Raw genomic sequence first — 12,564 nt, forward strand, 5'->3', positions numbered from 1 at the left:
ATATATTTATTTTTATTTTTCATTTTATTGCTCAAAAACTTGTATAATTTATTTCGGTTTTTCATTAGGGAAAAATCACACGGATGACGTCTCAAAAAAAGGTGGCGGAAATACGATACAGTCGTCTTTACAGAATCCGAATCAAATAGAGTTATAGGGTTAAATAACCCGTTTTTCTCCTATACTGGACTTTGTAGGTTTAAATATGCTTCATAAATAAAACTGAGTGCACCGAAAGCAGAAGCAGGTCACCGTTTAACCGCAAACTTAAGCGTTAATTGACCGGCCGATGTCATGAATCCAGTTTATTATAGTCTAACGTAATTTTATTTTGAAAACACTGACCGGAAGCAACTATTGTGTCTAGTCTGACGCGACGCTGGAGCAGGCTGCCCTCTACACCACATCTCCGCGGTTTGACCGAGAAATAATGATCGCTGAGAAGCAGCAGCAGCAGCATCGGCGGCAGCGGCGACCGCAGCCCGAGCCCATGCAGAGCGTTGCTCCCCTGCTCCCCTCTCCGTGAGCATGACACCGCTCTGGCCTCCTCGTTCTAGCCGCACCGACTCTCGTTCACCGCTCGCAAGATGTATTTCAACCGGAGAGCCAAGAAGATCCACAGCGAGGGAGGTAAGCAGCACGAAGAAACGTGTTATTTAATCTTTGCACGACCCGGGTTCCGCCCGCCGCTCTCTGCTGTCACACATCACTGTGAAGTGAATCCCACTAACGGGCCTGTCCTTTTTTCTGCATACAGCGGCCTGTGTAGAAAATCGTGCGCTTTTGATATGTGCTTGGCATAATAACGGGGAACCGTTTTATTCGGGACTGCGGCATCCACACGGAGGGACATGCCGGTGTTTATCCTCCAGTCTCGCTCATTTCTTGGCACCGGAGAGGAATGCAAAGGGCAAGCAGACTGCAGGTGCCTGCTTCAGGTCTCATTTAGAATAGCCTGGCATCATTATGGAGGAGCCAAGTGAAGGAATTTCTGATGACCTCAATAGTATTTATCTTCCACGGGTTAAATGTGTGACCTTATCAATAAATATTGACTGCCTTGTGTAAATCTGACCTATGGCCTTGTTATGGTGTTATATAATTATGCTGTAACAGATTTGTGTTCCTCCTGTGCTGCATCATAGTGTCCGCGATTGACTCTTAGAAAAAAAGACAATGTATTAACCTACTTTTGCTGTGATTGAAAGCGAAATATTAGCAATATAAGGTGACAAATTTACCCCCAGGCCTGCAGATCGGTCCAAGAACAGCCTATTACCTCGCCGACTTAAATGCCACGTGACTCTCTAAAGCGCTCTCCTTATCTCACCTTTATCTCAACCTTAAGGGCATCCACATCCACAGCGTGTTCAGTTTTAAAGTGCTTCACACCCTTATGTTGAATAAAGGGATGTTTCAGTCTGTTGCTCACGCGTGAATCTGCCTCATGCAACAGGATGCATTGAACCCCCGTTCATGCAAGAACCTGCACTGTCTCAGTTTTTAGCAGGAAAATGTCCTCATCAGCTAACAAGCTGGCCAGAAGGTGAGGATGCTGAAACAACCTGCTGCATCAGATGATTTCACACATGGCAAGCAGACGCTGGATTGGATTGTCCTGGAAAAGAAGAGCACGTGTTCGCCTCATCCAGTGGCTTTTAATAGTGACCGGCACATATTGTCAGGCTGCTCTGCTGTTGTGTGTGTGTGTGTATCTGTGTGTGAGTGTGGCTGCATGCCTCTTGCAGCTTCCAGAAATATAAAGCAGGGTAAATTGTGAGCGCCAACTGGGCCATACTATCTTCAGGCCAGAAGTTCCACATATTTATTTGTTGTTAAAAAAAATGCATTTCCACTTTTTACAAGCAGAAGGTCAAATGGTTAAGAAAGTGACATTGTTACTGTTTTGTAGATCCCTCCCACCCACTTATTATTTGCATATATAAATATGTTTTAAACTGAATATCAGGTGGTCTCATGATGAATTTGTTACCTTATTTACACTGTGATTTTCAGATATAATCCTGCAGCTTTTTTTGGTTTCGTGGGGTCTAAAAGTTGCTTTAAAGCTTTTATACTTTAAGCACAGGATGGTAGTCTAGTCAACGTCTGCATGTTTCCGCCTGGGTTCCTCACGGTGCTTTTACTGTAATCTCTTGAAGCCTGACCGCTTGATTCTTTGCTCCAATTAGCGAGCTGCCACATGCCTGGCAATGACGTCTGCAGCTGCCAGTCTGTCACATTTATTTACACACATTTGCAAAGAGAGTTATAGTTTTAACTGTTTGTGTTTAAGAGGAGCCTTAGAAATATAAAGCATGTGTGTAGTAGTGAGTGCTGAGTAAAAGCATTCTGCTCCATTTGAATATCAGTGTAAGGCCACATTTTCTACTAGTGTTGATGTGCTTTCTTAATGTGAGTCATGCAGCTCAGCCAACTGTCAACAATACATCTGTTTAGGGAAGATAATGACTGGTTGTCATGGCTGCCAAGCTACCTAAGATACCATTTAGGAGATAACAGGGAGGCCCAGTAAGCTGCTGAAACAAGGCATTTACATGAAGTAGCCAGGAGGAGGCACTCCTGGGCAAGCTATGAGGGGTTTGGTCAAAGTGATTTCTGAGCAGCTGTTCAGGCTTGCATCCATCATATGCTGGCATGAGTCTCATCTCAGCTCACACACAAACAAATCATCTGGGTAGTCACTGACACGTGGATGTGCTGTGTGAGGTACAGTCTGTGTGTACTGACTTGTTGTCTTGTTTGTGTGTGTGTGTGCTGTCCTCTCTCGCCGTGGCCTCTCTCTCTTGGCGTCCACAGAGCAGTTAGTGTTGACCACCATTAGGCAGGAGTCTCCTGAGCTGCAGGACCCAGGCCAGGGCGCCGGTGCTACCATGCGTGCCCGCCTCGCAGACAGGTTTGACAAAAGTGAGTTTGCTCGAATTAGACTGGATGATGCCCCCATCTGTGTCCGGAGTCCCAAGGTGCATGTACCAACAGCTAGGGGCAGGCGTGTCTCAACCCCCGGCCCTCAAGAGCTACAACATTGAGTTACTCACATTAGGATCTCAGGGTCTTTGCAGAAAAGGTTATGACACGTTATCACTGTTGTGGACTGATCATCTGTAGCTCCTTGGGGCCTGGAGTGCGATGAATGCTGAACAGGACCCTCTCACTGCATGTGCTTGTAGATATTGGTGGCATACCTGTAGTAGTTCATGCTGGTGAAGACAAAGCTATATGGGGTATTTAAGCAAGTGCATCTGCATGCTGTAGAACTCAGCACATGCACGCATAGATATGGCATGCCTGAACAGCATGTACAAGAACACTGCTGCATGCATGTAGGTACGACTCTGGGTATAGAGAGGGGCATGGGAGTAGCTGCATGTCGATGGGTCTTTTTTTATGTTTTATGGCTTTAAAAGATTTACTTTCACCTGTTTGTGTGTGTGTGTGTGTCCATAATGCAGTGTCAGTGTGTGTGTGTGTCCATAATGCAGTGTCAGTGTGTGTGTGTGTGTGCATTTGCATACATTAGTTTAAGGTGTATGAGCGTGTTGCAATCGCACCTGTGGGATTATTAGGTTATGGATGAGCAGCAGGTGAAGTTGCAGAGCAGACACAGAGGGGATTATCACGCTTGCTCACTTGGGCCGTAAGAGGCTTGCTCGCCTTACTTCCTACTCTGTCAGAGCGGCCAATGGATCCACTGGGAATGATAGACGCCAGGTCTCCCGAGACCTGCAGATAGGGCGTGCAGGTCACCTAAGAGAGCAACGACAGCCATGGGACGCAGGGGTCGCCAAGGCAGACGGCGCTCTGTCGGTAATGCTTTCCTGACAACACACAGCCATTTTATTCTTGACTGGATTCAATGCATGTAGGCAAAGATGTGGGGTTTTTTGGGTGTTTCTTTTTTCTGAACTTCATTAACGTTAAATGGGGAGGGGGGAGTTGGTGTTTAGCTCAAGAACACTTTGACAGGCCTTCTTGTTGTAGAGGATGACAAATGGAGGTTTTGCTGTTAAGGGATGAGCTAAGACACTTTCCTGCAGGGATACCAAACACAGAAATAGAGTACTTTCATTTGCATTGTACATTCAGATAGTTGTTCAGATAATGAAAACATAGAATGAGCCAGAGGATCTGTCCCAAGTGTGGCTTGTTTGGAGTGGAAGTTCTTCACCAACCGAGGATAATTGTATTCTGCTATAACTGCTGTTAATTAGTAGCTATTATCTTTTTGGCTAATTTCATTTCTGAGCTGAGAATTGTGTCTGCACCAGGCATGATTGGATTAGATGCCCAAGCATCTCTGAAGCTACATTCGTGCCATTTCAAACTCTATTCTGACAGGCAGTGAGGGACACCGCTTGACAGTGGAAAGCTGTGGGCGCAGCACCGGGGCGGAGTGTCTGGTGAAATATGCTCTGCCATACTGGAAAATGTTGATGAATTATGCAGCTCCCATCTATGCATTATTTATAGCCTGGCCAGCTTTTTAAACTGTGAAATTTTGGCACGAGGCCAGATCAGATTGGATTCAACACAAACCCACAACAAATTAACACCGTGTATTAAGATATTATGAAGCTTGTGATAAGTAATATGCTTTGTTTTCCCATCTGAGGCCCTTTGCAAATGCTGAAACATCACATTTTGCCTGCTAGCTGTGCTAAATGTGTTTGGCTTAATCGCCTTCTCATGACACATGTATTCTCAGCAGAGAGGTGCGTAAAAGATTATCAAGCATCGTTGCATAATGGATGGATGTTTTCCTCGGAGCGTATGATTGCTCTGAGGAAAGGAGACGTGTTTTTGTTTAAGACTCACCAACAGAATGGGTGGCTGGTAGCATCCTGCAAGCAGAGTAAGAGATCAGCGTGTTAATTGAATTGGGATCAGTCTAGTCTTACCTGTTGTGGCTGCAGGTCATCAGACCTGCGCTACCTGTGTGTCTGTCTTGGGCGCTTCACGTGTAATTGACCTGGCTGCTCTCTGAATGGGGTTTGCTGCTGAGTCATCGCTGGCCTGTTCGGTAATGAGTTACAGAGGTGGTGGCATTTCTGCTCCATCAGAGATGAGTTACTGAGGCATTAATCTCCTCAGAAATGAATTATAGCTTGAGTGGGTTGCTGAAAAAGCCATTATTGATCTCCTTGGAAAGGTGTCTACAGGGGTTTTAAAAAGTGAAGTGGAAGGATGAAGTTTGTTCAATAAAAATGTCTGCCCGTGTAGAAATGACCAAAAAAAGGCTGAAAACATCAGAGGTGCTCGATGGCATTATAGTTGGCATGCATTGCCGTTTATTACCTTTACCTTTGAATGTTCCTTGATCACTTCCTCGCAGCTCTTTACTATCTCAGTTGACTTTGTTGCAGTTTGCACTGTGGAGAGCTGAGCTGTGATTGGGTCTTAAATCTCCGTGTGGTCCAGAGGTAATAGCTAATGGAGATATAGAGATAAGAGGCTGTTCATTTTCTGTGGGCTTGGTTAGACTTTGACCCTTCCTCTGTGTCATGTGCGGACACGTCGCGGGCTTGTGTGGAGCGGTTGGAGTGCGCAAACTCTTGAAATGTCGAGCAGTTTTGAGGTAAAAAGCAGAAAACACGAAAAACTCACAAATATAATACCACGGAAATACGTTGGGTTCACATAACTCCCTGGTAAACTATTAAATAGGTGTAGCCGTTTCCTGTAAGCACACGTAACCTTATGTCTCTTTCAGTGGAAAAAGTCTGATGGGCCAGCAGATTTGATCACGTAAGCCTGGCTCGCTTACTTCTGGGTAATTTTACAGTTTATTGGCTACTTTAGAGCCGCAAGCTTGAGTGGAATATAATAGTATTAAACTGTTTGGTTATTGATGAGGGGAGAAGATGACTCGTCTATTGTTGGAGTTCGGTAGTGCTGCAGAAATAGAGTTTCAGGACTGTGGAAATTCAATCTTGCAATTAGCCTGCTGTTGTTTTCACTTACAGATTCACTGACAGAGAGTACACAGATCCCAACAAACTCAGAGCATTGTGATGCATATGATTTCATTATGCGTTATATTTGCAACAGCTTTTAGGGAATAGTATAACAATGACACAGCTCGTACATTTGGCCTATTATACATTGCAATTTTGGACATGCAGAAACACAAACGACTATATAATCTATACAACCTGCAAGAAGTGACTGTTGCTGCTGTTGCAGAGGCATCACAGTGGAGGGAAGCAACACGAAGTGATCTGATGGATAGCTCCAGCTTCACGGATGTTATTTGACCCATCTGGTAAAGTGCCACTAGACCTTAAGGCGATATCAGGCTTCTGGCCCTTTAAAGACGAAACCCCGGCTTTGCCCCTCCGCAGCACTGAAGGAGCTCCATATGGCTTCCTCTCCTTGTCTGAGCTGGTAACAGCGAGCGGCTCGATACCACACCAGAGGGAGGAGATCGTCCAAAAAAGAGACGGATAAAAGCTTCAAGAGGCGGCAGGTGGCCAGATGACACGGCGGCGGAGCTTCTCGGGCCAGTATCTTTCAGCACCGGGGCTGGGAGTTTCCTGCTCAGCAGAGCCGAAGGAGGGCAGAGGGAGGACGGGCGTGCTGCTGCATCTGTCCTCGCCCAGGTTCGCTGTTGTTCCAGCTGAGTAAACTGTGGCGTCCCGACCTGTTTGGGTGTCCGTCACTCCCCTAACGGCTCCACAGAACCGCACTTGCTCCGCGTTAATGCGCACGCTTGATGATGAAAAACTGCCCGGCTCCCGGAGCTCATGCGGGGGTGAATGAGCGGAGATCACGACGCTTTAAAATGGTTGGAGACGACAAAGCCGGGAGGGCGGGCGGGGAAGCACCGAGTCTGCAGGAGGAAAAGCGTGGTGCATCCTACTCTGCCACTTTCCCCCCCCCCTTTTTTTTTTTGATAATTTGTTCTTAATGATGGTCGCGATGCGCGAGGAGGTTTCTCAGTTTTACATTTGAGCAAGTTGAAGTGCTGATTTAAAAAAAAAACAACAATAACAAAAACCAAACCGACCCGGTGTGTTTGTTCGCCATTGTGCATCCCTCAGCACATCCATTATACGCGGGGGGTCCCGTGGGCGTCGGGAAACGCGCGTGTGTGCATTGACGGTACCTGAAAGACAAGAGGGGGGTGTTTATAACGGGAAACGTCATTGAATCAACCCCGCCGGCTTCAGCATACATCAGCATACAGTAGCCTCTAGTACTAATTAGTCGCCCTCGCTTTTGAACCTAAACCACGTCTCCAGTCTCTGTCTCTCTCGCGCTCTCTCTCCCCTTCCCTCCCTATCTCTTTCTCTCTCTCTCTCTGCCTCTCATTCTCTCTCGCACTCACTCAGCCTCGCCTCTCTCCCATCAATCCAACGGTGCAGGACCTGCTTGCTCGTCCGCCGGTTACCGCAAGGCAGATGATGAGATGTCCGGGACCACTTCCCATGCGGATCCCGTAGACGCCTCGGCGCGGACGGTGCTTCTCAACCGGCCTCAGAATACCAAGTTCTGCGACAACCATGTCAGGTAGGCGTCACCCCCGAGCTTTTAACTTTTGCTACAAAGCATGCCTTGCGTGCCCTGTGGTTTTACGCACTGCTTTTTTAGGAATAGAGGACTGTGCTTCCTGACTAGCTGTCAGCAGAGAGAGAGAGAGAGGCGGAAGGATTTTACCCAAAATAATCGAAAACTTTTTTTTTGTTGCTGTAAAAAAAAAAAAAAAGCACTTCAAACCGTTGCACACCTCAAAAGTCGGTCAGACTGACTTTTGTGCAGATTTTTAATTGTTTGTTTGCACTCATCTTATTGTTGCTGACCCATCTTTAGTACGCCTACATTTTATTTGTGCATGTACCATTTCAAGTCAAAGCACACAACCAGAGTGTAGACATCTGGTGTCGTACTAAAGAACACCATTTGCTCACAGGGGCTTTAGACCAACCTTGTCAGGGTGAAGTACCCTCTCTTCTTCTGCAGAGTAGTCTTTGGACGAGTGAGACTTAGTTTATTGTCCTCTTGTAATAGCTCTCTTTGTTTTAGTTTTGATGAAATCACACTGAATGTTTTACTTTAGAATACTATTAGGGGTGGACGTCTATTGACAAGCCAGTTTAATAACTCACCTATTAAAAAGCTTGTTTGTATCTCTGCAGCAGTCTAAAGGCTGAACATATGTCCACTGCCTAAAGGACGCAGGAGGATCTCAGTGGAAAAAGATTTAATCACTATACGTCCTCATGAATAATTTTGGATGTTAATCAAAATAAAGATACATGTTAGAAAGAAAATTTAGAAGAAGGTTTCTTTTTCTGTTCCCCTGTTGTCACAGTGTCTACTGTGCTTGTGCTGATTAGATTTCACTGAGGATCAAAGCTGTCCACTCTTATCGCTCATGACTCAGTCAAAGATCGTAGCTGTGGGGACTACAAAAGATTCACCTAGTGTTTTGGTGGTCCCCGGTGCTTCTGCAGCCAACATATGTACTAATCTGTCGTAAGTAAGGTTCACGGGCCGAGCCAAACAGCCTGTGCTGCGACAAAGAGTCTCTTTTTTCAATCTCTTATTGTCCCAGCTGTCATTAGAATACTTTACTGGCTCAGCTGTAGTAATAAATAGAAACTCAGTCAAGTCTGATTCAGGCAGACACCAGTGAAATTTGGCTCTTGTTGCTGTTTGCATGTTGTAACTGAGGACGGTGCCATGAGGAGACCAGAGTTCGCGGTCGGTGAGCGAAAGGCTCGACGCTGCGCAGCGAGCATTCAGTGGGCTTGCCGTCATTGTCGGGAGAGTCAGTTCCACTTTTAAAAAACCCCCAATTCAGCTCTACAAAGAAGATTAAGGTGGTTGCTCCCTTGCTCCTCTGATTGGATCATGCATGGCGTGTTGCCCCCACTGCATGGTGATTGGAGAGGCGGGAGCACTCTGGCTCCAGAGGCATGGCCTTTGATGTCTCCGTGTTCCTGTAAATCTTCAGTTTGTGTTTTAAAAGTTCAATAGCACTATTGATTTTTTTTACGGGGGCGGAGATTAAAGCCTTGTAGCTTTTATCTGTATACTCAACTCACCTCTTCTCCAATTTCCCAGATCCATCGCTTCCTTTTTTTTTTAATGTTGTTGTTTTCATAGCACATTGCCATTAAGCACAAAGTAACATGTGCATAACTCATGTTCTTCCCATTATATCAATGACTCTTCTCCGACCTCGGCCCAGTTCTTAATGCATGAAGAACTCAGTCTGTTTTTTATAAAAACATGTCAAAGCCACACAACTGCAGGAGAGCATCACCCCTGCAGCTGACAGCTGTTAACCCCACCAGCAAGTTGGACATTTATGCTATAAAAAAATAACACCGGCAGAAGTTTTGGGTTGTTTTCTATCTTTTTTTTTTCTTTTTTTTTTTTTTGCTAAAGCACTGGAAGCCGGGGTCTTGCTCTTTGTGGCATCTGGTATCACTTGTCTGTGGTTAGATTGAGGCTACCTTATCTGCTCGATCATCGGTGTAGCTTCATTGACTCTGACGTAACCAGAGCATCTGGGTTAGACTCAAGTTCTGAATATGTCACACAAACAGGTTTTCATATTATAAAATCAAAGTTGGTTTAGCGCAGGTTCAGAAACAGTCACGTACACTGGGCATGTGAGTCACAGTGAAAACAGAAAGCAGACAGTTGGTTGCTTGTACACAAAACTGCAGGAGAAGAACTAGAGTGCCAACAAGACTTCTTTACTTGGATCGACCATCAGGTGGTACTCTTACTGAAAGTATCAAGCGAGTATATGGTTGTCATGGCAGCAGGGGGGGGAAAAAGTAATTGCAAAGCAAGTATGGCGACATTTTTAAGAGAGGTACTGGGGGGCGTTATCCATCGCCAAAGGATCGTAGGGCAGTGGAAAAAGGAGTACCTACGTGAAAAGGATCACATGTGGGCTTAGCTAGATGTGTTTTGACTTAATTATGGCGATGGATAGAATCCAATTAAAAAGCGACTGTAGGTGTTTGCATCCAAAAAGTCTCCATTTCTGTCCAAACTAAGACGCCGTTTTAATTTTGTTTAAGTTAAAACTGGATAAACAGGATTTTCAAATGTCTCTACTACCCTTTTGGGTGTGTTAGAAGTTGCAAAACACTACAAAAGTTACGCAAAAATGCATTAGTGTGGCTGTACCCGGAGGACAGTGTGTAACAGTGTGACTGAAAAGCATCTGTTGGGCTTCTGTCTTTTTAGTTTTTTGGTGTGTGTGTAACATCCCGGCCTTTATCGTTCTGTGTCTGAGTGTAAGGCAGATGGCGAAAGCAGTTTTGGGTTCATCTCCAAGGAGATTCTGAAATTGTGATAGAGGAGTGTGTTTTGCAATTTGCTGCATGCAATCTATGCCCTCACGCACGCTAACGCACACTGTCCATTATGCAGTCGGAAGCGGAGGCTCTTACTGTTCACTCAGGCTGCACGGGGGAAAAAAAGAAAACAACACAAAAACAAGGCAGGCCTTGATTTGAAGGGTGACTTCTTATTTTTAGCTCATCTGAAAGCTCTTACTGTAGCTCCTGGCTATAACAACGCTAATCGATACAGCTGTCTGATCAATACAGATGACTGACAAAAAGGTTGCCAAGGCTTCTTTGCGCTGTTTTGGGGTATTTTGGGGTCTAAATTTAGTGTTGGATTAAACGTCTTGGCCTATTTATAGAGAGGGTTGTGTGTTTGCAGGACGTAATGGCTCTGTTTTGCACTCTCTGAGCACAATTTTGTGTTTGTAAGAGATTTTCAAGTGCTGCAATATTAAAACCCAAATGGACTTCTTTGTTATTCAGCCTTTAAGGTAATGCTACTCAAGCATTCCCTGAGTGAGGAAAAAAAAATCATTAGCTCACAATTTATGCATGAAGTCCCAGCTTTGCTAAAGCTTTACCTGACTTTTCCGGCATCTCTTTGAACGTAAACAACTTTCCCTTTTTGTCTTTCTTTTGTTCTCACTGTCTTCTTCTACAGCACCACAAAGTATGGGATTCTCACCTTTCTGCCGCGCTTTCTGTACGAGCAGATCCGACGTGCTGCCAATGCCTTCTTCCTGTTCATCGCACTCATGCAGGTAAACCCCAGCAGCTGCCAGCGCTGTTTGCTCAGCGAACTGTTTGTTTGATTTCTGCACTCAGCCCAGCCTTTAGATGCTCCGTCCTGCAAAGCCTATTTCATCGCATGTCAGAGTGTGCAAAAGTCCACCTTTAAGGGAAATGCGGTGTTATGAAATGGCATTTCTTCTCTTTGCGATCAGCTCTATCAGCATCAATTTCTCTCTTTCTCCCTCATTAGCAAATCCCTGATGTGTCACCGACCGGTCGCTACACCACGCTCGTCCCGCTTATCTTCATTCTCACAGTGGCCGGGATCAAAGAGATCATAGAGGACTATGTGAGTATCACCATGTGAGTATCACCATAAACTGGAAAAGTGATGCGTTGTGGGGCTAACTTAATCGTCGTTCATCTCGCCACAGAAAAGGCATAAAGCAGACAACACGGTCAACAAGAAGAAGACAACAGGTATCACGCGTGTGCTTGTTAATGTGCTTTCTGTTTTTCATGAGAGTGCTCGTGTGTGCGTGTATTTGCGTGGGCTTTGTTTTCCTTTCATGTCAGGGTGAATGGCTGTTGTCTATCAGTCATTATAGCGCAGGCCGCCGTGCCCCAGACAAATGTTTAGTGGCTATGAATACTGCATGAGAGCTGCTCTATAGGCTGACTGATGGCTGTGTTGTCCTTGTCTCTCAGTGCTGCGGAGCGGAGCCTGGCAGACATTTATCTGGAAACAGGTATCGTCACATTCTTCGACTCTCGTGCTCTGACTTATCTCTCTTGCTGTTTCACAACACTGATTAGCCTGTTTCATTGCCACGAGCGACGTCAAATAACGTTGAAAGAAGTATGAGAAACTCTCTTACTGTACTGAATGAATTTCAGGTATTGTAAAAAAGCATGCAAAAGAAACAAAAAGTGAACGCTTCGGAATGAAATACTTCAAAGCAAGAGCAGTAACCCTCATGAGATGATAAAAAATAACAGTTAGTACATCTGATTATGTCCGTTAGAGCTAAGAGATGGCTTTTAATGTGGACTTATTCCACCGTTTCCCACACCTATTTTTTATTTGTTCAATAGACTGTCCTATGAGTACTTTGGATCCTTGACAGGCAAAACATGCTTGTCCTATTAGTAGTCACGTTTCATGATCAGATAACAAGCGCATCTAATTGTTCTTCAGGGGATTAATTTGTCCAGTATTTCAAACAGGCACATCTTTTTTGTTGAATAGTTGCGTTTTCTCCGGTGGTTTGCAGTTCATTGAACCGAGTGAGTGTATAACCCGCTCACACAAAGCTTTTTCCTTCCAGTCTTTTTTGTCATTTCTGCAGGGTTGTGAATGTTCTTAGCGGACATGCCCATTAACTGAGTCCAGCTGTGCACAGTCTTTCTCCAGCAGGTCAAGTCAAATCAAATTTGAGCCCTCGTTATGCGGATGACAGACGTCTACAGCAGAAATTAAGCCCCATTGTTTCACAGT

General features: G+C 45.1%; 1 protein-coding gene across 10 annotated transcripts in view; it reads left to right on the forward strand.

The window, feature by feature from the left end:
• Positions 1–66: 66 nt before the first annotated feature.
• atp8a2 (ATPase phospholipid transporting 8A2) overlaps positions 67–12,564 on the forward strand; it is a 49,102-nt gene continuing 36,604 nt past the window's right edge. For 2 of the 10 annotated variants that reach the window (XM_026179565.1, XM_026179570.1), the window contains exons 1-7: positions 67–630; positions 2,821–2,928; positions 7,386–7,530; positions 10,996–11,095; positions 11,317–11,415; positions 11,501–11,546; positions 11,775–11,815. In XM_026179565.1, the coding sequence (XP_026035350.1) occupies positions 588–630; positions 2,821–2,928; positions 7,386–7,530; positions 10,996–11,095; positions 11,317–11,415; positions 11,501–11,546; positions 11,775–11,815 (582 nt within the window). In that variant the 5' untranslated portion in view covers positions 67–587. Of the gene's footprint in view, positions 631–757; positions 2,929–3,482; positions 3,829–5,971; positions 6,621–7,352; positions 7,531–10,995; positions 11,096–11,316; positions 11,416–11,500; positions 11,547–11,774; positions 11,816–12,564 lie in introns of those variants that run through there. The other 8 variants (XM_026179564.1, XM_026179569.1, XM_026179566.1 and 5 more) reach the window with 8 other exon arrangements.

This window comes from Astatotilapia calliptera, chromosome 9 (assembly GCF_900246225.1).
Source record: "Astatotilapia calliptera chromosome 9, fAstCal1.2, whole genome shotgun sequence".
In the NCBI taxonomy this organism is placed as follows: Eukaryota; Metazoa; Chordata; class Actinopteri; order Cichliformes; family Cichlidae; genus Astatotilapia; species Astatotilapia calliptera.